The sequence below is a fragment of the Metopolophium dirhodum genome, chromosome 1 (assembly GCF_019925205.1).
Source record: "Metopolophium dirhodum isolate CAU chromosome 1, ASM1992520v1, whole genome shotgun sequence".
In the NCBI taxonomy this organism is placed as follows: Eukaryota; Metazoa; Arthropoda; class Insecta; order Hemiptera; family Aphididae; genus Metopolophium; species Metopolophium dirhodum.
In genome coordinates, this window is record NC_083560.1 from 20,972,213 (window position 1) to 20,996,432 (window position 24,220).

Below are 24,220 nucleotides of genomic sequence, written 5' to 3' on the forward strand. Positions count from 1 at the left end.
AACATATGTAAAAAGTGAATTCACACAGTTATTATAGTTTATACATGTCTTCATGAAATTAGTACTTCTCTTACAAACAATTATTGTGTTGTCGTGTAATTTAAGTCAAATTACTTTTTAATATCATTAGGTTAGGTTGATGAATATTATGTTTCCTTTCTTGGAATATAAATAAATAACTTTTTGTTAATTAATAGATATTATCGTATATGGAAAATACTTGGGATCGCTATCGATGATTAATGTACTTCTTGAGAGCAATATAGATAGATCTCGAATAGTTTATGTGGAAACTCAAGCCAAAGAAAACATCCCATTTATTACTAATAAGTTTGTAAGTAACTTCACCGTAAAATTCCGATTTATCATGTGTGAAATAAATTCAAATGATTACGCACAATTTAACGCACCTAATTAGATTTTAAGTGCTGTTTATAACGAACTGAATAAACAAGGCATACGTATTTATAAAAAATGTGAATTTGAAAAACTCACTTTAAACGGAGATCGAACGCGCATTCGGAAAGTGACGTTTACAGCGGCCGGCGATGGACGACTTACTATTGATTGTGCTGCATTGTTTTGGTTCGATCAGAAATTTGTCAGTAAAGTTAATTGGTTTAGTAAGTATTTGTTCTCGTTTTTCGTAAGTACCTAGGAGCTTTATTTTTAACTAATTCTACGGTGTACCTCGATTGGGGTTTCACCTATCATTACGGGTATTCAAGTAGGTACCTAATTCAAATATAACTCAGTAATTGTTCGATGTTAATGAAATGTGGATATGGACTGAATATCGTCTCTTATTTTCTTAACCCTTTTAATTTCGTTAATTGTTACATTTTATGTATTTTCTGTTCCTACCTTTATCGTCTGAGTTCACTTTCCTTAGAAAATGTGAAAAATTAGTGTGCAAGGCAGTATTTTTAACCAAACACGGAGGTCGTTAAAATTATAAACTATAGTCTATTCCTCGAGAGAATAATCAGTCCGCCGACCAATGTTCTCCTGATAACTTGGAAAAAAGGTAATAAATTCGTCATGAATTGAAAATGTTCGGTCTCCGGTAACATCTATCGTTTGAGACCCTCGGAGAAAAAATTGGGATCTAGTGTCTCCAAAACCGGCAGCTGTGGTGTAAAAAAACTGATTATTCTCTTGTGGAAAATACTGTATTAAAAAAAATATTTTTTAATTGTTACTGTAAAATATAGGTAAAATATAGGTAAAATTTATTATTATTGCTAATTATAATTAATAAATAAGATTTTTATATAAATTGGTAACCTAACACTGTTTCTCATCGTAATAAAGTTACTAGTTTCAGTTTATTTTACGAGGAGGGGGAGGGGGAGAGATATGACGTGCGTTTAAGTTTATTATGATTACAAAATTTTGAAAAAATTAACCTAACATGGGGAAGTGGGTAGGTACTCAAAATTCTTTTATATAAGCAGTGCGTGTTTTGACCAAATCATGTAATTTTTGTCTTGAACACTGAAAGATTAACAGTTAGCCAGAAGGTAGCGTGGAATTGTTACCACCTGCCAAGCACATAACATAATATAACGTTATTAATTAAATACATAATATATTTATATATTAACCACGATAGAAAATGTGTTATCTTTATATATATATATATACATTTCGTTTGCCCGTGTCACTGAACTCCTCCTAAACGAATGGACCAATGTCAATGAGATTTTTTTTTGTGTGTTTGAGTAACCGCCTGGATCGTTTGGATTCACAATTGTATCTAGTAGGCCCAACACGGAGAGTTGCTCAAAGAGGTTACATATTATATAAATATTATAATAAGAAGAAATATGGCATAACATTTTTTGAATATATTTAGTAAAAATACAAATATTTGAAAACATCGAACGTGACGGCTAGTTTAAACATAAAATTGATAACTTGGAGGTAATGAAACACAATTATAATACCGCTAATGAAGTGTGTTTCCATTTTTATTATTTTGTAACAAAGAGGAGGGATCGAATATAATTTCAATATTGATCTGTGCTTAATACCTATAACCAAGCGTGAACATAAGATTTTATTATTGAAATTAATTCAAAAATAATGAAAAATTGTTTTTGGTGGTACCAACTTTGAGATGAAAAAGAAATTAATAAGAAAACATTTCTCGTAAATGTAAATATATTTTATTCTTCATAAATTTTCGCTGTTGTAGCGGTATTCGATTTCATGTACATTATTGTAAAAACATGGCAAATAATGTATTACGACCTTATAACATAATATAATATATTAAGTAGTAACTATTGATACTAGATACTAGTACTATAATTAGGATTTTAAAATGGATAATATGATTGTAATTATTTTAATAATTTACAGTTATCATTTTCCTACATTTCAATTTGTTGATTTATGTTTTAGCAATGTTACAATCCGCGTTAAAGTTTGACGGACATTTAGTGGTAAACACATCATTTGAGACCAACATCGAATATGTGTACGCCGCAGGGCCTATGGCGAGGTTCATGCATAATGATTCTGTTATCGTACCAAATCATATGTATTATAATAGATTAGAGATCGGTGCTCGATTGGCCAACGTGCTGATGAAACGCTTGGGAATTACTGAAGATGACACATCTAACGACGAGTACATTCGGCCACTTTTTGTTTACTGTCAATTACCTGGAAAATACAATTACATGCATACCGAGATGCCCGTTTGGCGATGCCTGAAGACTAGTTTTAGATCATTCAGTACCGGGAATGTTACTGATGGCTATTTTGAAATTGTTGTCAATACTAATGGCGAAGTACAGGCATTGTCATGCTATTCAAATAAAGTAAGGTCATATCGAAATACTAGTCATACTTTAGGAATAAGTATAGGTTTATGATTGTTTGGCACCTACGTAATAGTTAATTTACTAATTTAATTTGGTCCATTCCGTAGGATTTTAAGTATTTAAACCTAATAAATCTGTGCGGAAAACACGTGGACTTTTTCAATGATATGATTGGCCGCTTCAAAACGAATTCCATTCCGTGTTTCTTCGATTATTTCAACCAGCCTTGGTCTTATCCCTTATACTCGGATAGGTTTTGGATATTGGAAGAAACAAAACTAAAACGGGACAATAAGGTACAAAATTATAATATCAATTTAATTTGAGAGTGAATCTTTATGATTTGAATACTGCATAGTGTAAGAATGTCACATTTTAAACACCTATCACCCGTACATTATACAATAATATTATAGTATATAATCATATCTATATTACGGGATTTTTATATAGACTTTACAATTGTCGAGATGTCGCAATGATAAAATATACGGGGAAAAGATCAACACAATTTTGATGAACTTTGTTGTCGACAATGTGGATGATTTTCCGATGTTTTCTCACACCGCTGACTGGAGGAAGACAACAGATGAATATAACACGGTATAATATAAACAGAATAGTATTTTTCTATAAGACAACTCGATAAATGTATTTGAAGGCATTGTTGGTTGTCTAGGTAATTATTTATACACAAAATGTATCAGTCTGTAACTAAAATACATAAATTATAACCTATTTCATCATTTTTTTACGTTCATAAAATATTTTATAATTAATACAATTATTACTTTCTTGATTTTTAATCAAGTAAGTATGGTAATTGAAATGAAAAAAGTCTGAATTTTGAAAACTTCAAGAATTTGTGTTAAATAGGAAAATAATAAAAATGTAACTCAGTAATGATGAGTATGTGGTTACCCACATTTTATGGTAATTTAGATAGCTTTGATATACAATATTAAAGAGAGAAATTCGATATCACAGCGGTATAACCACTTGAATCCATAAAAACGTCGGCATGAACAGTCCCAAAATTTCTTTTTTTTTAACTTTTCTCCTAAACTATGATAACTAGAAAGTTGGTTGATAACTCATCAATAAGGCATTATCAAGAACATACTAAGTTTAGAATTAAAATTTTTTAAAAAAATTATTTATTTATTCAAATATAAAAAAAGAGTTATTTTTTGCTAGATTTTCATTTAGCGAGGTAGTTTTCCGAAACTGGAGAACGGATTTTGTTGTTTTGGGTCTTGTTAGATTCACATTGGCTAGGAGAAGTGCAGAGAAGATTTTCAGAACTTTATCTCCAATCGTTAATTCACTACAAAACATCAAAAAACGCCCAATAAAATTTGTTTTAATTTTTTTTAATGTTCTGTAGTGAATTAAAGATAAAGTTTTGAAAATCTTCACTGCACTTTTCCTGACCAATATGAATCTAACAAGACCCCAAATAATGAAATCCACTCTCCGGTTTCGGAGATCTATTTCACTGAATGAAAATGAAAATGATTTTTTGTGGGGCTGTTGACACCGACATTTTTCTTGATTCAAGTTGTTATACCACTTGGGTGTGATATCAGTTAATAAATGTCTAAAAATTAAGAATCAAGAAAATTTACATGCCGATCCCTGACTTGGCAAGCGTTTATAATCTGTAATAATATCTAATATGCAATATGTATATTGCAATTGTAATTGCAATTTTCTTAAAACTTTGGGAAGTGGAGTTCTAGACACTTTTTACTATAGTAATCAAAAAATTAACAGATAAAAAGTGTGACAATTCATAGCAAAGTTAAAGGAAATTTCAATAATCCCTACTGTGCATAATAAAAATAAATACAACGCCTACGATACTGAAGCAAAGAAGTAATGATATCTCCATCAAGAACCTATCCATTTGAAAAAAGGCTTAGTTATCGACTATTTTCAAAAAAGAAAGTCATTCTATCAAAGTAGTGATATATAATTGGGTCCAAGTGACTGGAAATTGAAGACAGTACAAAAATAATACTATTATTAAAATACTATAAAATATAAGAATATTAAACCGTCGTGAAGTTGGTTCCCGACTTTAAAATATCATCTCCAAACTAGTATTGTCGTTTTGAAAATTAATTGCAATAATTTGTAACACTGAAAAATTTGTAACTGCTGAAGTAATATGATTTTTGATGTTTGATATAAATAGTATACAATTCTCTTGAAAAAATTAAAAATGAAATAATAAATAAAGTTGTAAATGTCATACAAATAGTATCATTTCTTTGATCAAATTACTTATAAATAAAAATGTATAACTGAAAAACCTTTAAAAATCGAAAATAATTGAACTTTTAAAATGGGGTAAATGGATGTTACTCTGCTGTATAATAGGCTAAAATTGGGTGACTGTAATGAATGGTGTTAAATTTGAATTCAATGAATGATTATTGTAGACGAAAAATGGTTCTGAGTGGAGACGGTTTGTCAGCATAGGATATTTTATATATATCCTTTTGAATGTAACTCGCAGCAGTTAGTGCAATTCAGCCACCCTGGTGTGCAATCCGACTACGTCGGATCACGAACATTGTGCGACAGCATATAAAGTAGATATGTATATCTAATATATAAAAATTTCATGCAACAGTGTTTGCTATTGAACTCCTCCGAAACGGATTAACCAAAACTAAATAATGTTCTAATTATTAATAGGTCTCTAATGAAATTTATCAAGTCTGATAGAGAAAATCGGGATAAATATTATAATTTATAATTTAGTCATTATAATTTGTCTTGTGTGTGAATATACGATAAATTGACATTTGAGGGTATGTAAAGTAGTGGTGAGAGGTCAAGGGGTACGTAAATGAAAAAAGGTTGAGAAACGCTGTACTAGAGGATAAGGACGTATATCGATTTCGCAAGGAAAAAATAATCTTCCTTGAATACAAATTTTAGTTTTAATTAACTTACACAGCTATTATGATATTACCTATATGAAATACATATATAAAAATATTCGTTATAGAAAGATTATATTATTATTGATAATATTTTATGGCCCGGCGCGGTGCAGTGGTTGAAATCAAGAACGTGACGTGATTGAGAGTAAGCTAAGGCCGCTGACACTAGTTCTCGGATGGGTGACCACCATGGGTTCGTAGTGCACAACAACCTTGCCGCACATCATGTGTTCCAAACCGACCGACCAAACAATCCTACTGTACCAACCCTACCAACCTTAGAAGCTTATGACCTCAGTAGTCAATGCCTTAAACCTAATGATAAAAAAAAAAGTTAATATCGTATTATATTAATTATTGATTGTCAAGTTATTTATAATATTTAAATAATCAATTATTGTTGAATTATTTTGTAGATTATTATTGTAAGAGAAACAGGTTGACAAGCAGTAGGTGCCAGGTTGAAAAAAACTTGTGGCGGAGTTGATATTTTCTTACCCTAGAAATGACCATTCCGTGTCCTTAAAGGAAAGCTTCTTCTACAATTTATTTCTGCGAGACACCGTTTACTTTTTTCGGTATAGCGCTTACAAATACCAACGTAAATACAAAGTTGAAACTTTCAAGACTTTTTACAATTGTTTAGCTTCTGAAATTTTATCTTTATTTTTAGACAATTATGTTATTTTTGTAAAATCTTTTAAAATATTTATACAATTATATCGATTTTGGAGACATAACTTGATGGCATAATGATCACCTGGTAGAGCAAATTTTTTTAAATATTACTCCAAAAACTGGTAAAATGTTAGTTAATTTTCTAGCTTATAATTTTCTTGCTTTTTCCATTTAACGCAAAATAAACATACAGTTTTTGTATGATACCAAAAAAAAAATTGAATTATGAATCTCAATTGAGGCAGTCATAGTATCATATGCAACTAAGTTTTAATTATAAGTGTTACAATGAGCATACTCGGTAAGAGGACAATGAGCTTTTATTATTGTTTGGACACCGTTATAAATTCCAGCCATAACAGCTGCTCCGTCATAGCCTTGTCCTCGTAATATACTAATAATTAATCCATCATTTTAGATTTTGAGCGGAGTGAGGGATCCAGTGTTTTTACTATGGTATTAATTTTATTTTTATTCTGTTTTCTAAATTTCTACCGGAAGGAGTGCTTTGATTTCAACATATCGTATCTTTTCTTTTAGCAAATTGGATCAAGTTGGTACTTTAAAAAGGTAATTTTTCGATTTTCTCAATAGTTATTTAATGTCACGGGAAAAACCACCTACAAATTACAAAATTGGATTTTAATTTATAACGCTTTGTTTATCACCATAGAAACGAATAAAATAATAACGATTTTAGTTATTTTTATGTTACTTATAATATTAATTCTACTTACAGGCTATAATAAAATATAATAACAATATAAAATATCTAGACTGATAAACCATCTCCGCTCAGAATCGTTTTTCGTATACAATGAGTATGCTATATAATATGATAATACTATACTTCACAAAAAGTATTCCATATTTTTTTCGAATACTTTTTTTAGCAGATTTAGATTTCTATAGCAAAAATATTACTTTTTCAATAATGTGTTTATAAATGAACAATATTATAATCTCGATAATACACACCTATCTGGCTATCTATTAAATTTAAATTATATTCAAATTAATATTGGACGTTAAAAAAGTATTCCGAATACTGTACTCAAAATATTTGTAAAAAGTATTTAAAATACCGTATTGAATACTTTCAAAAAAAAGTATTTAGAAAGTATTCCAAATACAGTATTTGGAATACTACCCAAGTCTGCCACTTACCAGCTTTTTATATTTTGTATTGTTATTATCAATTTTATTATTACCAAATAATGGTAGCCACAAACTTGAGTTAATTAAACTTATTAGCGACAACTTACGAGAAACCTTGTATTACATTTTTATGTGTTTTTATCGATAAATTTAAAAAAAAACTAACAATAATTGAAGATTTCATATGCCTATAAATAGTTCAACAAGAGTCAAAATACTTTGATCATTTTATGGTGTATATAAAATGCTGATATAAATATTTAGTAAAAATGTCATGTATCTACAGTAATTTTTTTAGAGTTAGACCAAAAACCAAAATAGATTTTGCATAAATATTCTCGTTTTTTATTTTTTTTTTGTTTTTCACTGCGCTTTTAGAAATTACTAGGAATTTTAAATTTTCATCTACCCAAGCAAAAACTGCATTCTCCCCCCCCCCCCAGTACTGACTTATATTTACAAAAATCAATACAATATTTTTAACTTAACTAATTATTATTAGATTAAATACCTTTACAAAATTACTTGTAAAATAAAAAATTGCTTATTACTTAATAAGAGCATACATAATAAATTATAACATTAATAGATCATAAACAATGTCTAAAAAGTGTTCAGTGAAAAAAAATTATATAAAATAGAGTAAATCTTCAAAATCAGGATTTGTAGGATTCCTGAGTGACTGCAGTAAAACTTGCTAATTTGTGTAGTATACGACATGGACTGGAACCTTTTGTGTATTCTATAAAAATATGTCCATTAAAATTATTAAAATATATGTTCAGTTTTTTGTTTATCATTAAACAATTAATACTTACCGAATAACTGTAGCACAAATGAGTCAATTTATAAATAAGTTTTTGAATTATGGTGGGTGTGAAATTGGATACAGTAGTTTCATGGAGAGTATCCCAAATTACATTGTAGTGAGTTAGCGTAACTGCAAATTTTGTTACATTTTGAGAGACTAGGTAGAAATCGTACATGGTATGCATAACATTTTTTTTTCCATATTAAATAAAAATAAAAATGCATACATAATTATAGTTTCTCTTATATAAATATTTAATATGATTAGTCATGACCTCTGTGTGTTTGTGCTTAAGCTTCAATTTAATAGAATCATGTATACGTATATTATAACAACAAAATAATTTGAAAATATCCTTGTAAATTAAGAAAAAAACAATTAGATTGATACCTAAATATTATATAACAAATATTGTAATTACAATGTATGTACATTATACCTTAATAATGGTTAAAAAATTGATGTTAATATTTAGTCTATCACTGAGTAATGAGTATATTTAAGTATGGGTATATTTTAAGTTATTTCAGTGAAATGATTATAAATATTTATTATTAATTAGGTATTTAGGTATATACTTACACAGGGGTGATCCTAGAGTTTATTTTTAGGGGGGTTTGGAGTGAATATTGCCAAGTTTCAAGGATAAATCTGCCGACTGTATACTTAATACTATAATAATTACATTTTCCTATAGTAGGTAATAATTATAAGGATCAAATAGTCATGAAATTGCGTATTTTTTTTTCTATTTATTAATTTTAATGCTGCCTTAGAAAACAATTTGATTCATATTCTACTGAATCAAAAAATACTATTTATACAATCGACTTTCGGTAACTCAAAGTTCAAGGGGAAAAAAAATTCGACTTACTAAAAATTTTGAGATATCAAAAACTTTTAAAAATCATGTTTTTATTTTTAAAAAAATTTTAAAGAATTGGTGTAAAGTTAATTGTTTTTGTTTATTTAATACATTGTTCTCAATTCTATTTTCTAAAATACCTACCTAGTGGCTTAAATAAATCTTCCATACCTTCACTGCCTTAAACATATTTACGTAATGTTTCTAATGCAAGTGTTGCTTCTTTATTTGTAATAGTGGATTGTATTTGTTGGTCTTCAAATTCTTCTTCGTTATCTTCGTCCAATATATCGGAGATAATATCTCTGAATTTCCATCGTCTAGTAAATAATTTTCTATGAGTTTCGGTAAATTATTCATCCATGGAACATTTTTATACCGAATCCGGACCTTTCGGCGTGGCCATCTCGGCGTGGGTCTATTTCGGCGTGGTCATTTTTTCATAAAATGATTTTAATCGCGTTTAGATAATATAATGTTAGCATTGATTATATTGTATCGATATAATTTATCAGTTTTTATCTCACTTTCGTCGGTTGGGTGGAGGTATGCCGTATGAACTGTATATAATAATAATTATTTATATATATATATGTTACGGTGAATGATGTAAACGTGGTAAATGTTGTCATTCTCCGGTAAATGACGTTATTTACCTAAAAATTGGTGAATGTTGTAAATGTAGACATTCCCCGGTTATTGACGTCAATCCCCAGTTTAGTTGGGGAATGATGTTCAATACTTTTATGTCGGTGTGAACGATCAGCGATAAGCGTGTAGGTGCCGAATAAGCTTCGTTAGTTAAAAATATCATGACGGAAGTAGATAGATAAACGAAAATCCCAACTAGCAGTAACGTCGATAACCCGAGTAATAATATGAGATAATCTTTTAGTTTATTAGTTAGTATCTACGGGCATATTATAGCGAGTTGTATATGCAATGAGTGTGTGTTTTATAATATTATTTGTAAAAATTTGTGTCACCAGTGAACAAAATATAATATAAGTTAAATTAAATTATAGTGTTATAGTTTTATTTAATTTTAATATTTAAGTATGGAAAACAAATTTAAAGCGGAAATTGACAAAATTGTCAGCAGTAAAAAGAGAGGTGACAATATATTTTATTTTAGTTCAGAAGAATACAACAACAAGATTAAAAAAATAAAAGAATTAAAAATTGGAACACTAAAAAAAAACGGTAACGAATAATAGACTTATACGTAAATATGATGTTGTGTCATATAAAAGAAAAGAAAAATTGATTAAACCTATAGTTGACAATGAATCTGACGTTTTATATTATGTCACAGTAGACGAATTGTTTGAAGTAATTCCGCACATTTAACAGTAGGGCATGGTGGTAGAAATAGGACGATGGCTGTGTTAAAAACAAAATATTGTAATGTGACAACGGAGGCAGTTATGGCATATTTAGGTTTATGCAGTAATTGTCAAATAAAACAATCAAATCCCAAAAGAGGGCTTGTGACAAAACCAATTCTACATTCCGCATTTAATTCAAGAGCGCAAATTGATTTGATTGACATGCAATCTCAAAATTATAATAATTATCGCTATATAATGAATTATTAAGATCATTTAACGAAATTTGTTATTTTAAAACGTCTGAAGACAAAAAGGGCCGAAGAAATCGCTTTAAATCTGATAGATATTTATACAATATTTGGTGCACCCACTATACTCCACTCGGATAATGGTCGTGAGTTTGTTAATTCTATTATAACAAATTTAAATGAAATGTGGGGGAGACATCAAAATTGTTCATGGCAAGCCTCGTCATAGCCAGACCCAAGGATCAATTGAACGCGCGAATAGGGACGTTGAAGACATTTTGGCTTCTTGGATGGCTGATAATAAATCAAAAGACTGGTCAATGGCGTTAAAATTCGTGAAATTTCAAAAAAATCGGGCTTTGAACTCAGGTAAACTATTAGATAAAACAATTTTTTTTAGTAATTTTAATTTTAATTATTTAATTATTTTTTTAAATTTAAACATGTTTATAATAGGTATTGGAAGATCACCATACGAGACGATGTTTGGTTGTACAGCGAGAACAGGGTTACTTTCAGCAGGGATACCTTACGATGAAATAGAAAAACTTAAGTCAGAAGAGGATATTGAAGAACTATTTAATAACAGCAACCATTTAGATCATATTAATGCAGTAGAAGATGATTTAGTCAGAGTTGGAGATCTTGAAAATGAAGTAAACTTGGAGACTGAAAATTAAGTAAACTTGGAGACTGAAAATGAATTAAGAAATACTTAAGACATAGGTAATTATTAAATATATATTATATGTAATTTGGTAAAAATGCTTGTAAAAAAAAAAAAATAAAAAAATAAAATAGCAATCGTCTTCTATTTACAGGTAAAAGGATTGAAAAAATTAAAGACCAACGACAAAAATCAGTTATCTGTCTCAAAAAACAAGCGTCAAAAATGTTGAGATTGACTAACGAAAAATTTTCAAAGCTTGATGTCGGTACAACTGTTCGTGTCCCAATACCAAATGTCGATAGAGCACGAGGTTCTCCGCGTAATTTACTTGCTGTTATTATTTCATGCGAAGATGACATGTATAAATTATGTAAGCCAATTTTAATTTGATAATGTTTATTTAATTTAAACAAAATAAATACCCGAATGTTTGAACCAGGTACAGAATATGGGGTGTTGAAACACAAATATACACGAGCACAAATTTCTCCGTGTAAAGAAAAAATTCTAGAGCTAGATGAAGCCAAGAAAAAAATTAAAGACAAGGAAATAACATTTAGAGAAGCCGCAGGACATGGAATAGCTAGTCATCAAGGATTTAATCGATGCAACTGCAAAACTGGTTGTGGTACTAAAAAATGTGCTTGCAATGCAGCGGAAATGTCGTGCAGTTCAAAATGTCATGGTAACCAAAATTGTACAAATAAATAATTTATAATATGCACGTATTTAATTTTTTTTTAATTAACCTATTATACCATTCAAATAAATACAAAAAAAAATTGAAACATCCACCAACAACAAATAATTATTATAAAAAGTACCTATAGTAAAAAAATCAGTGTATTATTTGAGATTTATCATCATTTACCACAAGTTTTGGTAAATTACGTCAATGACCGGTGAAAGATGTACATTTGAGTTTAAAATATGTGTTTTTACAACATTTACCTACATAATTGAATCATTTTGGTTAATGACGTCATTGACCGGGGAATGACGACATTTACCAATTTTCGTCTTTCACCGTAACATATATATATATATACTATGGGATTATACTGTAATACAACATAATCTATATTATGGTCTAAGTTAATAAAGATATAGGTTTAGGTATAGTTAACCTATACGCTGTATCGATAGACGATCATTGAGTAGATCATCAAGTAGTCAGTACCTAATTAGTAGTCACCATGGCACAAGCAATTGAAACTTTTCGTGGACGTGAAATATTTGTACATGATGGGTACATGTATATTTTTATGGTACAGTTGTAAGAAATCGTCGTCGAATCCCACTTTTCCCCCCTATAATCTGGAACGTTCATGATCGACTACTTAATTCAAGTTAAAATATTTACATGAGAAGTGTTTTGCTTGAAAAATATTTATTTAACTAATTAACAAAACAGTGAACCAAAATTTTTTTTATATATATCTGAAAACAATTTGTTAAGTATTTTTATAATAACTGATGTGTTATATAACTTTCAGAGTAATCTATGTAGAAGCGATAACTTTTTTTTATAATAATTCTATGAATATATATTATATAATATATTATATTACGGGCAATATGAAATACCGGGCAATCTGAAACATAATTTTTTTATTAACCAACTAATATTATCTTTTACTTTCATTATAAAGTATAATTTAATCATTACCTGTTTATAATAGCTAATAAGTAGTATTATTTTTTTTTAAATTGTTACCTATTTATAATATTTTTTAAAAAACTGATAATAAATTTTATTATCATCATATTACAAATATTTTAAAACAATACTATAATTTTTATTTGTGCAAATTATTTTGAGTTAGAAATTCATAAAATATTTATTTTTTTAAATCCAAGATTTCAATATTTAATACAAAATTACATACTTTGCATATTTTACTCTTTTTCAGGGGCAAGTGCATATTTTGTTATATTCTCAGTATAAGGGTTTATTTTACGTATATTTTTAAATTTAACTTATGTTTATCTATAATATTTTATAATATTCAAAGAAATTATTGTGGGTCATGTACTCGTGTTTTCCTAGTGTCCGGGACCATTTATAATAATTATTATTGTCCTATGCAATAAAAAAAAAAAAATATTATTATGAACCATCGATATTATTTTATCAATTTTAATGACACAATGTAGGTAACTATTAATTTGTGTGTAAATGTATATTAATAAGTATTTATTAAATTAACTAGGTATAGAAAAATAAATTGAAAATAAATAAATGGAGTTTCCGTTTTTTTACAGAGGAGCTTAAAAATACCCGAATCTGAAGATATAAATATCAACTTATATACTTAGATTACCTTGAACGTACATTAATCGGACAAATTTATATTTTTAGGCGCATAAATAAATGCATATTTAAAGGTTTTTATGGGCATAAAGTGGGCTTAACCCTAGTGATGACAGACACATAAAAATAAATACGCATTACTGTAAAATCGTTTTACTAAGGTATAATCACATTTTCTACAATGCCTAAACCCAGAAACGTTTCTCTAACACGAGCATGAAAAAAGAGGATTCTTGTGTTCACTTATTTTGAATTCAGCATGAAATTCATTGATAATATCTAAAATCAATAAATTCATATTTATAACTATATATATTAATTGGTCTATTGCATATAGGTACCGGTTTTGTTATTAAGACTGAATTCTGGAATTTGAGGATTTACATAATGGTATACTCAGGCCCGGCTCAAGGGGTAGGTGACATAGGCCCATGCCTAGGGCGGCACATAAGCTGCACATTAGTAAGAGGGCGGCATTTTCAAAATACTGATAATATTCTATTGTTAAGGGTGGCAAAATTTGAATTTGCCTAGTTCACTGTTTTCCCTTGAGCTGGTCCTGGGTATACTAGATGGTTTGGTACTTTAGTGTTAACTTTTAAGCTGTAACCACTAACCACCATTAATTATTAGAATTTAGAGAAACATTATCTACCTTCGTATCTTGCAGCTTATATTATATTTCATGCATTGCACGTCATGGCAAATAATCAGTTTTGAAATATTAGGAACTTTTTTCTGTTTCAACCGTGATACTGGGAGGGGATTGCTTTCGCATTGCTTCCACCAGCCCTAACAATGTTTATTTTATAATAATAAAAAGTACATAATATTGATCGCTCTCAAGGTTGGTCGTGCTGTATTATATGCAGCATAATGAATTTATTAAAACATTGTCTTATGTCACTGTTTAGGCTAAAAATAAAACATTTTATCAATCTTGGGTATTAATGTTACATTAGTATATTGCAGTTATTTTATAATACACGATAGTAATACCTATGTGGACAAAATCGGAAGTATTAGGTAACTGTTATTGTTAATACTTTATTTGAACAGTATGATGTTAAGTCAAAGGAAATATAATCTTAAGTGTAGAATAACTAATTGCTAATTAACTTACAATTTAAAATGATACATATGATATAAATTCAAATTCAAACTCAACAAATATATTATAATATATAAAAAATAATACAATTTGGTTAAAGATCTGTATTTATACTAAATAAAAATATTTTTCTATTCAAATTGGAATAAATACTTATAATTTTTTTGTAAATTAATTATATTATATTACAGGTACAATAATATTTTTGGTCCGATACTAAATCGTCTAAATCTATCTCAAACGCTGTGTTTTGGTATAATATATAAAAAAAAAATATATATATACCCAACAATACGCTATTCAATCGAATAACTACGTGTGGACACGTGGTTATAACTATTGTCATATTCTTATGTATGAATAAATTGTAAATCAAATGGTCTTGTAATTCGATACCTACTTATGACATACATTATTTGTGTTTGGGTTACCTATGTACAATAATTATCTAGTTTAATGTACAGCGATAAAGATTGCCATTTTAGTCTGATGTCGACGAGATTGTATGATCTATTTGATATTTTTATTCGACATCCGATTCTATCGAGATCCGTTGAGAGGTTTCAATATTAGAGGGTACGTGTCGGGTGGTAGAGCCATACGCGCCTCGGGTATCGCCAATTCAGCAGTGGCCTTTACCTCGTACCTCTGAAGTACGCCGGCGAGCAGTACGAACCCGAACCCGGAAACCAATTGCTGTCCAATGCACGTCCTTTTGCCAGTGCTGAACGGCAGGAAGTATTCCGGTTTCCGGATACACGGCTTTGCGCCGAATTTGTGGTGTACGAAACGATTGGGATCAAACACTTCCGGGTTGTCCCAGTACGCAGGGCTAGTGTTGATTTCGTAGTTGTTTATGATTATACACGTGTTTTTCGATATCTTGAATCCTAAATGTACAAGAACACAAACAAAATATAAAAATAGGTGCTTATGTCATATTGAAAAATCACATATTGAATAATAGGTACCTATATTATATTATGATAAATAGTCACGACTCGCAACCACCCATAAGGATAGGTATATTCTAAATTGTTTTCACGTTAAAAGTGGCATATATTTTACGTCTGATATCGGATTACTTATTTTATTCTCCGCAATAATAATATGTTCAAAAATAATTTGTCAACAAATTGCTAAAAATATAATATTATTTATTTATTACTTTATCCTGACTATGAAGGCTAATTGTACTACATAATAATATTATATTATATTATTATAATCACTAAATCGACACCGTCTACTTTTTTCATTTCCTACTGCGGAATATGGGTTTCAGTTTAATATAAAAAATCACAATTTAGATAAAATACAGGATAAGTTATACTGCACAATTTAAAATTAATTTTTTTTTAAAGTTAAAAATGGAGGTAACTATATTCTAAATGTAAAATGTATTATTTAATTATATTATGACATTCTGTATTGGTAATAATAACACGAGAATTCAATATTGTTTTACTTGTTATAATAGTCACGATTTCATCTTCTTTGTAAACATAAGTAATTTTGGGTACAAAGAATATAACAATTTAAAATAAAATGTAGTGATTTTTCCAAACTTTTTGGTAAATTTAATAAAAGTTTTTAACGTTGATGATACATTTTGTCTGTAGATTACAAAATATATTGTACGGTAAAAACCCGCACTATGAGTGCTTTTTTATATTTAATGATTCGATAATGTGTGTGGTTTTGTCTATCGACCTTTTTATGGAATCGAAATCACAAGTGATTGGTTTTTGGATTTGAAATTCATATACAATTAAAACAGATCCCGTGAGTCCTTTAACCATCGTTCAAATCGTTCGAGACCATATCGTTTTCCTCACCTTTGATAGTAGTATCCTCGGTCGCCACGTGGGGGACGATGGGTGACGAAATGAAGCGCAGAGTCTCAAACAGAGTTGCTTCGGTGTACGGCATGTCCGGCTTGTCGTAAAGGCAGGCCAAACGTTGACCACCGGTGACTTGTTCGGCTTCATCCCGGATTGCTTGGGCCACGTGCGGTCTGGTAGCCACCATAGACAGTGCGAGCATGACCATGTTGCCGACGGCCGAATGACCGCCGATAAAATCTTCCAATTCGAACAGCACGTGGTTCATTTTGAGCCCAGGCTCCTTGCGTAGGCTCATAAGCAAGGCATCTGTGAAGTCTGTTGGTTCCTGCTCGTCGTCGTCGTCGTCGTCGTCGTCGTCGTCTTCGTCATCGGCAGCGTAGTCATTGTTGTCACAACTTCGGTCACCGGCGCCGTCTAACGCCGCAGCCACTGCCTTTGCATAACTTCTCCTCTTTGACACAACCATGTCCATTATGAACCGTCTGATTTGCGTCGACCATTTGGACAGCTTTCGCATGTGACCCGCGTAAAATGGCTTCAGCCATGGCAAAAAGTCCACGGCGTAACCATGGTTTATATCCCAGAATATCTCGTCAAACGTCCGGACCATGTTCTGAAACTCGGGGTCACCGTACTCGAATTGCGTCGAACACATGAACCGGATGAACATGTTGGCGCAGGCCATCAACAACGACTGCTTCAATTGTACCTCGCACTCGGAACCCCGGATGGTGACTGTGGCCAACAAGTCCAAAAACACGTCCAGCTCATTGGACGAAATAGAGTCCAGCAGACCATAATTGGATGAACACACTTTCGGGGTACAATACGTCCGAGCTATCTTCCGTCTGGTCTCTTGAAGCCACGACCAATCACATAGAGCCAGTGCTGAAGAAAAGAAAAAACATATAACAGTTAGTCCGATTGCCTTACGTATATGATGTACCTATACCAAGATTTAATTTAAATTTTGACACAAATCCAGCTTTCAACCCAAAAACTATAATCATTTAATATTATTAATGTATAGTTTTTTTTTTTTTTAATTTAATAGATTATAGTGATTTAGAATAATATTATAGTCTATCTGTTCTGCATTATTATAGCATTATGTGTATATAGTATCAACATTTTAGACTTGTAGCGTATATATTATTATCTAGTATTTATAAATTACCCAAAATCTATACCTACAGTAGTGTAGTAACCAGTGATTGTATGATATAATGATATAATATTTGATTATTTGAATTATTCAATTATACATGATTTATCTAATTGAACCATTATTCCATTATATTTATACATCCTGAAATATCACGAATTCAATCGAAAATCACCGTACTTAAATTTTCATTGCATTAGATTCTGGGCGAAGCGATGAATGTATTGATTTTACAATGATGTGTGTTTTTTATATTTTTTAATTTTTTTTATTTTTTAAATTTTAAATTTTTTTAAAATTATTTTTATTTCATTTTTTATTTTTGTGTCTGTCATCACCTTTTAGGACAGTAAAAGTGCTTGGATTTTCTTCAATAGTAACTTTTCTGATAGGAAAGTGAATCTAGTTGGTACTTTGGGGGGTCAAAAGTAAAAATTTCAAGCGATGTGAAAAACAAAAGAAAAATTAAGGAAAAACGGGAATTTTTACGCAAAATCTGTTTTCGAGAAAATCGATTTTGGTTTTTGGTGTAACTCTAAAACAAATGACCGTAGGGACATGAAATTTTGACTGAATGTTTATATTAGCATTTTCTATACACCATAAAATTTACAAAATATTTTGACTCTTTTTGAGCTGTTTACGGCCATTGTCAGTTTTCAATTTTTTTAGTTTTTTTTTCTATAAATATCAATAAAATTTTATCTGTTGAGTAAAAAAGCTTGAAAGTTTAATAGAAGGCTCCTAGGTTATTGTTTCAAAGGCAGATGAAAAAAATTAAAAATCCTTAGTCACAGTTTTTATTTATAAGCATTTAAAGTTCAAATTTTGACAAAATACGGAAAAATCACGAAAAATAGCAAATTATTTTGAGTTGCGAATTCATAAAAATTTTTTTTTTCAATCTAAGATTTGAAAATGTAATATAAGATGACTCATAAGTTTGTCTACCTTTATCAAAAAAAAAAATGTCTAGAAGAAACTTAAATTAAATTTTTATGAGTGTCTGAAATTTATATTTTTACAACATTTGATATTTACTCGATTTCTCATGTAACAATTTTCTTATTTTATTGTAATTAAAAAACGAATGACTGTAGATACTTGAAAATTTCACTGAATGTTTATATTAGCATTTTCTATACACCATAAAATGTTGAAAATATTTTGACTCTTTTTGAGCTGTTTACGGACATTGTCAGTTTTCAATTTTTTTAATTTTTTTTTCTATAAATATCAATAAAAATTTTTTTGTAGGGTAAAAAAGCGTGAAAATTTAATATAAGGCTCCTGATATATTGTTCTAATAGCAGTTGAAAAATATTAAAAATACATAGGCACAATTTTTTTTTTATAAGCATTTAAAGTTCAAATTTTGACAACATTTATCAAATTTATAATTTATTAATTATTTTGTGGTTAAAAATTTATAAAATGTTTAACTTTTATGGCTAAGGATTCCGTTTTCGCTCTGAATCGTTTTTCTTATACAATGATATTATATCATTGAATTCAAATTTAACACCATCCATTACGGTGACCCACTTGTAACCTACTGTACAGCAGAGCGACATCCACTTATCCACCTTTTTTTTTGGAATAATACCATAGGAAAAAATTCTAAATTATATTACAAATTTAAATACAAAATAATTGTTGTACTAACCTAATATTATTCTTAAGTGCCTATAAAGCTTATTATATTGGAAAAACAAATTAACACAGGTTGCTGAAAGTAATTTTAATTACCATGTGATATCAATTATGACATAGTCCATTGGTCAACTATTATACCTATCTTTAATCGTGGTTTATTTATCATTTCAATTATATTCATGGAACGATATTGTTTTCCAGGTCATATTGTCAATATAGTACTAAGATATTCATAAATATGATATGTGTATTGATATAAATTTATATGTTAACTATGACATGGTTTTACAAACTGCATAAATAAAATTATTTTAACCTTACTTATAAGTAGGTAATACAGTAGTCAGTAAATTATACCTATAGTATGTACTTTAGGAAATAACTACAATGGCATATGTATCTATCTCTACAATTAATATTACAGAATGTATTTATATATGTGGTGTACTTGATAGTTACTGTTTATCTTATATATATATATATATCTATTTATATAATGACTTGTCCTGAGTGATTCATCATCGCCTAGCCGAAACGTAAGAAATTTAGTCAGTAGCTTAATTTTATGTTACATTATATGAAATAACCCCTATGAAAGGATTTTTCAAAATTCAACCCTATAGGGGTTAAAAGATATTTATATAGATTTTCTGATTTTTGCATTTTAAAGAGATGGTCTAACAGGGATCTGAAGATCCCTGAATTAAAATTAATACTTATTTTTGTTTATTTATGGTTGCCTTTGGTTGCAGGTTATATATGCAAATTATTTCACAAAGTTAGAATTACGCCAATTTGTCCGTAAAAATTAAAATAAAATAACATCCAAAATATATTAATAATTAATATATAAATATTAAATACTCTTAAAAATCCGGGATGTTCAACTATGACTTCAATATTATTTTAGGTACACTGTATAAAAATGTTTTTCAACTACAAATCTATATTGGCTATATTTTATCACCCACCTCGCTGTGTCTGAAATCTAACGCAGGTAGATTACTTACCTGATAATATATTGTTGGCATAACTATAAGCGAGACTCACGGGCAACTACACGTGGGATGGCTAAAAATTAAAATTGTATACGAGTTTGCTTCCATATCCACAGCGAATTACACCCAAAAGAAGTTAATTAATCACAATTTTTCCTGGGTTATTCAGCTAGTAATATAATATTATTATTGCAGTGATTCAGTGACTGACGTTTTGAATTTTATATATACAATATACCTAATTTACACAAGTATAAAGGTTGAACAACAACTAAAACATATAAATATTGCGTTTCTTTAGTAAACCGTTGGAAAATAATCAAGATCACTTTATAATTGACTCTTTGGTGGTCACATATCAAACCTAACTATTGAGTAATTATTTTGTCTAGTTAGATAAAAAATGAACTAATTATTTTTAATTGAATAATTAATCCTTAGATTTTGTAGACTAAACAAGAGATTTTATTTGAATTAATTCTTATATTTATTATCTTACATATGATTTTATTTATGATAAACTCCAATAAACGACCTAATACGAGAGGGAGGATATGGGAGCTGAGCCAACAATTAATTACTTATTAATCTTTAAAAATATTTCAAGACGTAATATTATTATACTATTAGCGTGTTTAGTATCTAATGTGTGATAATAATAAATAAAAGTCACTAGTTATTTACCATTTCATATTATTCGTACTCAATTTACTTATTTATTGGAAAGAGCTAAGTTTGGACTTGAAAACCTATAATCACTAATCATTGTCAGCTTGAAAAATGATATTATAATGAAACATTGAATCTAGTGGTGATATTAAAAAAAAATGTTTGACACGAAGTTCACGAAAGTTTTATTTTGTCTGATTATTTAAATTAACGTTTTATTGAACATACTACATAGTAAAGTGATGTGGAGACAAAAATTTGTAAGTGATTTTTTTAAAGGAGTCGTATTTTGGTTCTGTGAGCCCTACAAATATTTCCTGGTAACAAAAAAATGTGGCTTTCCACAACAAGTGATGAACTTTGTTGAACGAACGAAACAATGTACCAATGCACCTGTAGGAAATGAGTTGCAACTATAATACGGTAGTCGCACAATATACGTATACGTAAACATCACATACCTATAGCAATTAAACGAAATTAGTAATTAATAATTATTACTACGATAAATAATATTGAAAAGTATATATTATTATGAAAACGAATTCGAACTATTCAATTGTATTATTTTATTGAAAATAACAACATGATGTATATTATAGGTATATATTTTTTAAAAACTGTTAGTTCTTTGTCATTTTCAAAATAAATAAAATAAATAATTTGTACTTTATATTATTACAAATTCCCGAGAATATTATGCTCATCGTTACATTATAATAATAGTTTCGAGTGCGGTACAAATATTTGTCAAAATTGACTAAAAAAAATAAGTCGCCTATTGTTATATGTATACAATATACAAGTAGTACAATATAGTACATATAACGTATTGTACCAAATTAATAATTATAGATCAGTGGTCACTAAATGGCCCACGAGGACAAAATTTGTATTTTAAATTATTATTTTTGATGGGGAATTAAATTAGGTTTTCAAAATATATAAAATGTTAAAAGTATATTGCGATTTTATATAGTAATAACACTTCAATGTCCAGTGCTCTTGATAAAAGGATTATTAATAGTAGGATTTATATAAGTGTCATATATACTTATACTTATATTCCCATAACATAAAAACATAATAAGGTTAAAGAGCAGACCTTTTCATTGGTATACTCACAATTGTTTCGGTCTCCGGCGAACAACACATTGTACCGGGTAAAGTCAGGCCGGCCGCCAAACTTAGAACCATTGGTGATGAGGACTTCCTTGATGGAATCATAATCGTTGACGATCACGCACGGCATCGATCCCATGGTCATGGCGAAGACGGGCCCGTATTGATGGGACAGCTCGGTGAACCGGTGGAAAGGTCTGTCCTGGTGTCCATCCATGGCGTGCAGTGACCCTATGACCGGGTAAGACTTTGGGCCGTCTAGCAAGGGGGCTGTAGACGTGCCTGGTCGACGGTTCGCTGTCAAGGGCCTGCAGCCACAAGCCCATGCGACCACCAGCATCAAGAGCACGACGGACAGCAGCCACGACAGGGCGACGGTGACGGTATCAGCACCGGCCACTACCCCGTTCGCGGTGTCCATAGCCACTTTGCCTGCCCACTGGCTGTGTACTGGGAAAAATGTTTATGAATTTACAACTCAAATTAATTTGAAATTTTCGTAATTTCAACGAATGACGGTCCACACGACGTTGACCACAATTTCCTGCTTCCACCTGGTTTTATTTCGACGGTTTTCGACTCGGCAGGTGTACGGTGGTGACGCTGATGTTTATATGAGCCGGGTGGGGGATGAATTTGATGCCACCTCGTGTTTTCTCTTTTGCAACATAGTAAACTAGTCAATAACTAATAACCATGAAATAAATTTAAGAATTTAATTTTTTATTAAATTAATCTTCATTAGTCTCGTGATTTTTAATAATTTTTTTAGTTTATAGGTAAAACAGCAAAAAACCGTTTTTTTTTTAAATTTTAAAATTTTTTTATAGTACTAAAATATAGTAAATACCGATATAATATAATAATAATTTTATCTTACAATGTTCGTTTGATGTAGGTAAAAGAATAACAATTATTTACTGCTTGTCAAGGAATGATGCGTAATAACTAATTACTGATTAGGCGATCACAGCGATTGATGGGTTATAATAGTATGTAAATAAATATAAAAAGTCAAATATCAGTACAGACACAATTATTTATTCACACTGCGCACTATAATATAGTTGATTCGATTAAATCACATTCATTGAAATATTAAACTGTTTAAAATATTTATGAATTTATGTACCGATCATAAATGACTATCATAAATGGACTATACGTTTATACATACAGCTAACAACTAACAGGTAGTTGCTCAGAACTCTGAGCACTGCGATGCCTGTACAAAAAAAAAAAAAAACAAAATACTTTCAGACGTGTGTGCAGGGGTTGGCAGTGCGGGTCGCCAATTTAGGTGGGGGTTAGTAGCGCATTGGACTCGATTTATTCAATAGAATGTACAAAAAAAAGGTGTGATGTATGTCACTGGGTTGTGAGCATATTATACCAGTTCCATGAAATATCGCCTGAGCGATAATTTACTGAGAGCGTGATGTAATGAGATTCATTTATTCTTTCCCCATAATATTGTATAACAATATAAACCTTGACCGTCTCCCTCGACACTAAAAATTTTTGACCGTGCAAAGCATTGTAAAATATAAATTATTACCAACGACTTAATAGTTTGACCTTTTTATTTTTATTCTAATCCAACATACCTAAAATATATTTTACAAGCACCTACATTGTGCTCATCCGGGCGTGTGTCCCAGCAATTTGACAGTACAAGGCCGAGTTTCATTCACCACAGTGGTTCTCAAAATGTGCGATCCAAAAATATATAAGATATTGGTCCTGTGATCGGCGGCCCTTGGAAATTTGGCACGAAGGTCACCCA

General features: G+C 29.9%; 4 protein-coding genes across 4 annotated transcripts; 3 read left to right on the forward strand and 1 right to left on the reverse strand.

Annotated features, from left to right (window-relative positions):
* Window positions 1-205: 205 nt before the first annotated feature.
* On the forward strand, window positions 206-3,443 carry LOC132933938 (cilia- and flagella-associated protein 61-like). The gene is made up of 5 exons (XM_061000218.1): window positions 206-334; window positions 419-623; window positions 2,410-2,831; window positions 2,942-3,130; window positions 3,288-3,443. Exons 1-5 carry the CDS (start codon window positions 236-238, stop codon window positions 3,441-3,443), a joined length of 1,071 nt encoding a protein of 356 aa, XP_060856201.1. The 5' UTR covers window positions 206-235.
* A 7,618-nt stretch (window positions 3,444-11,061) lies between these two features.
* LOC132934006 (KRAB-A domain-containing protein 2-like) lies at window positions 11,062-11,562 on the forward strand. The gene is made up of 2 exons (XM_061000299.1): window positions 11,062-11,251; window positions 11,339-11,562. Exons 1-2 carry the CDS (start codon window positions 11,062-11,064, stop codon window positions 11,560-11,562), a joined length of 414 nt encoding a protein of 137 aa, XP_060856282.1.
* Window positions 11,563-11,774: 212 nt separating this feature from the next.
* On the forward strand, window positions 11,775-12,263 carry LOC132934475 (uncharacterized). Its single transcript, XM_061000775.1, has 2 exons — window positions 11,775-11,922; window positions 11,992-12,263. Exons 1-2 carry the CDS (start codon window positions 11,775-11,777, stop codon window positions 12,261-12,263), a joined length of 420 nt encoding a protein of 139 aa, XP_060856758.1.
* Window positions 12,264-15,517: 3,254 nt separating this feature from the next.
* LOC132935449 (cytochrome P450 307a1-like) lies at window positions 15,518-22,855 on the reverse strand. Its single transcript, XM_061001999.1, has 3 exons — window positions 22,438-22,855; window positions 16,816-17,712; window positions 15,518-15,867 (listed from the first exon to the last, which is right to left on the reverse strand). The coding sequence occupies exons 1-3, from the start codon at window positions 22,853-22,855 to the stop codon at window positions 15,518-15,520; spliced, it is 1,665 nt and encodes a 554-aa protein (XP_060857982.1).
* Window positions 22,856-24,220: the final 1,365 nt, after the last annotated feature.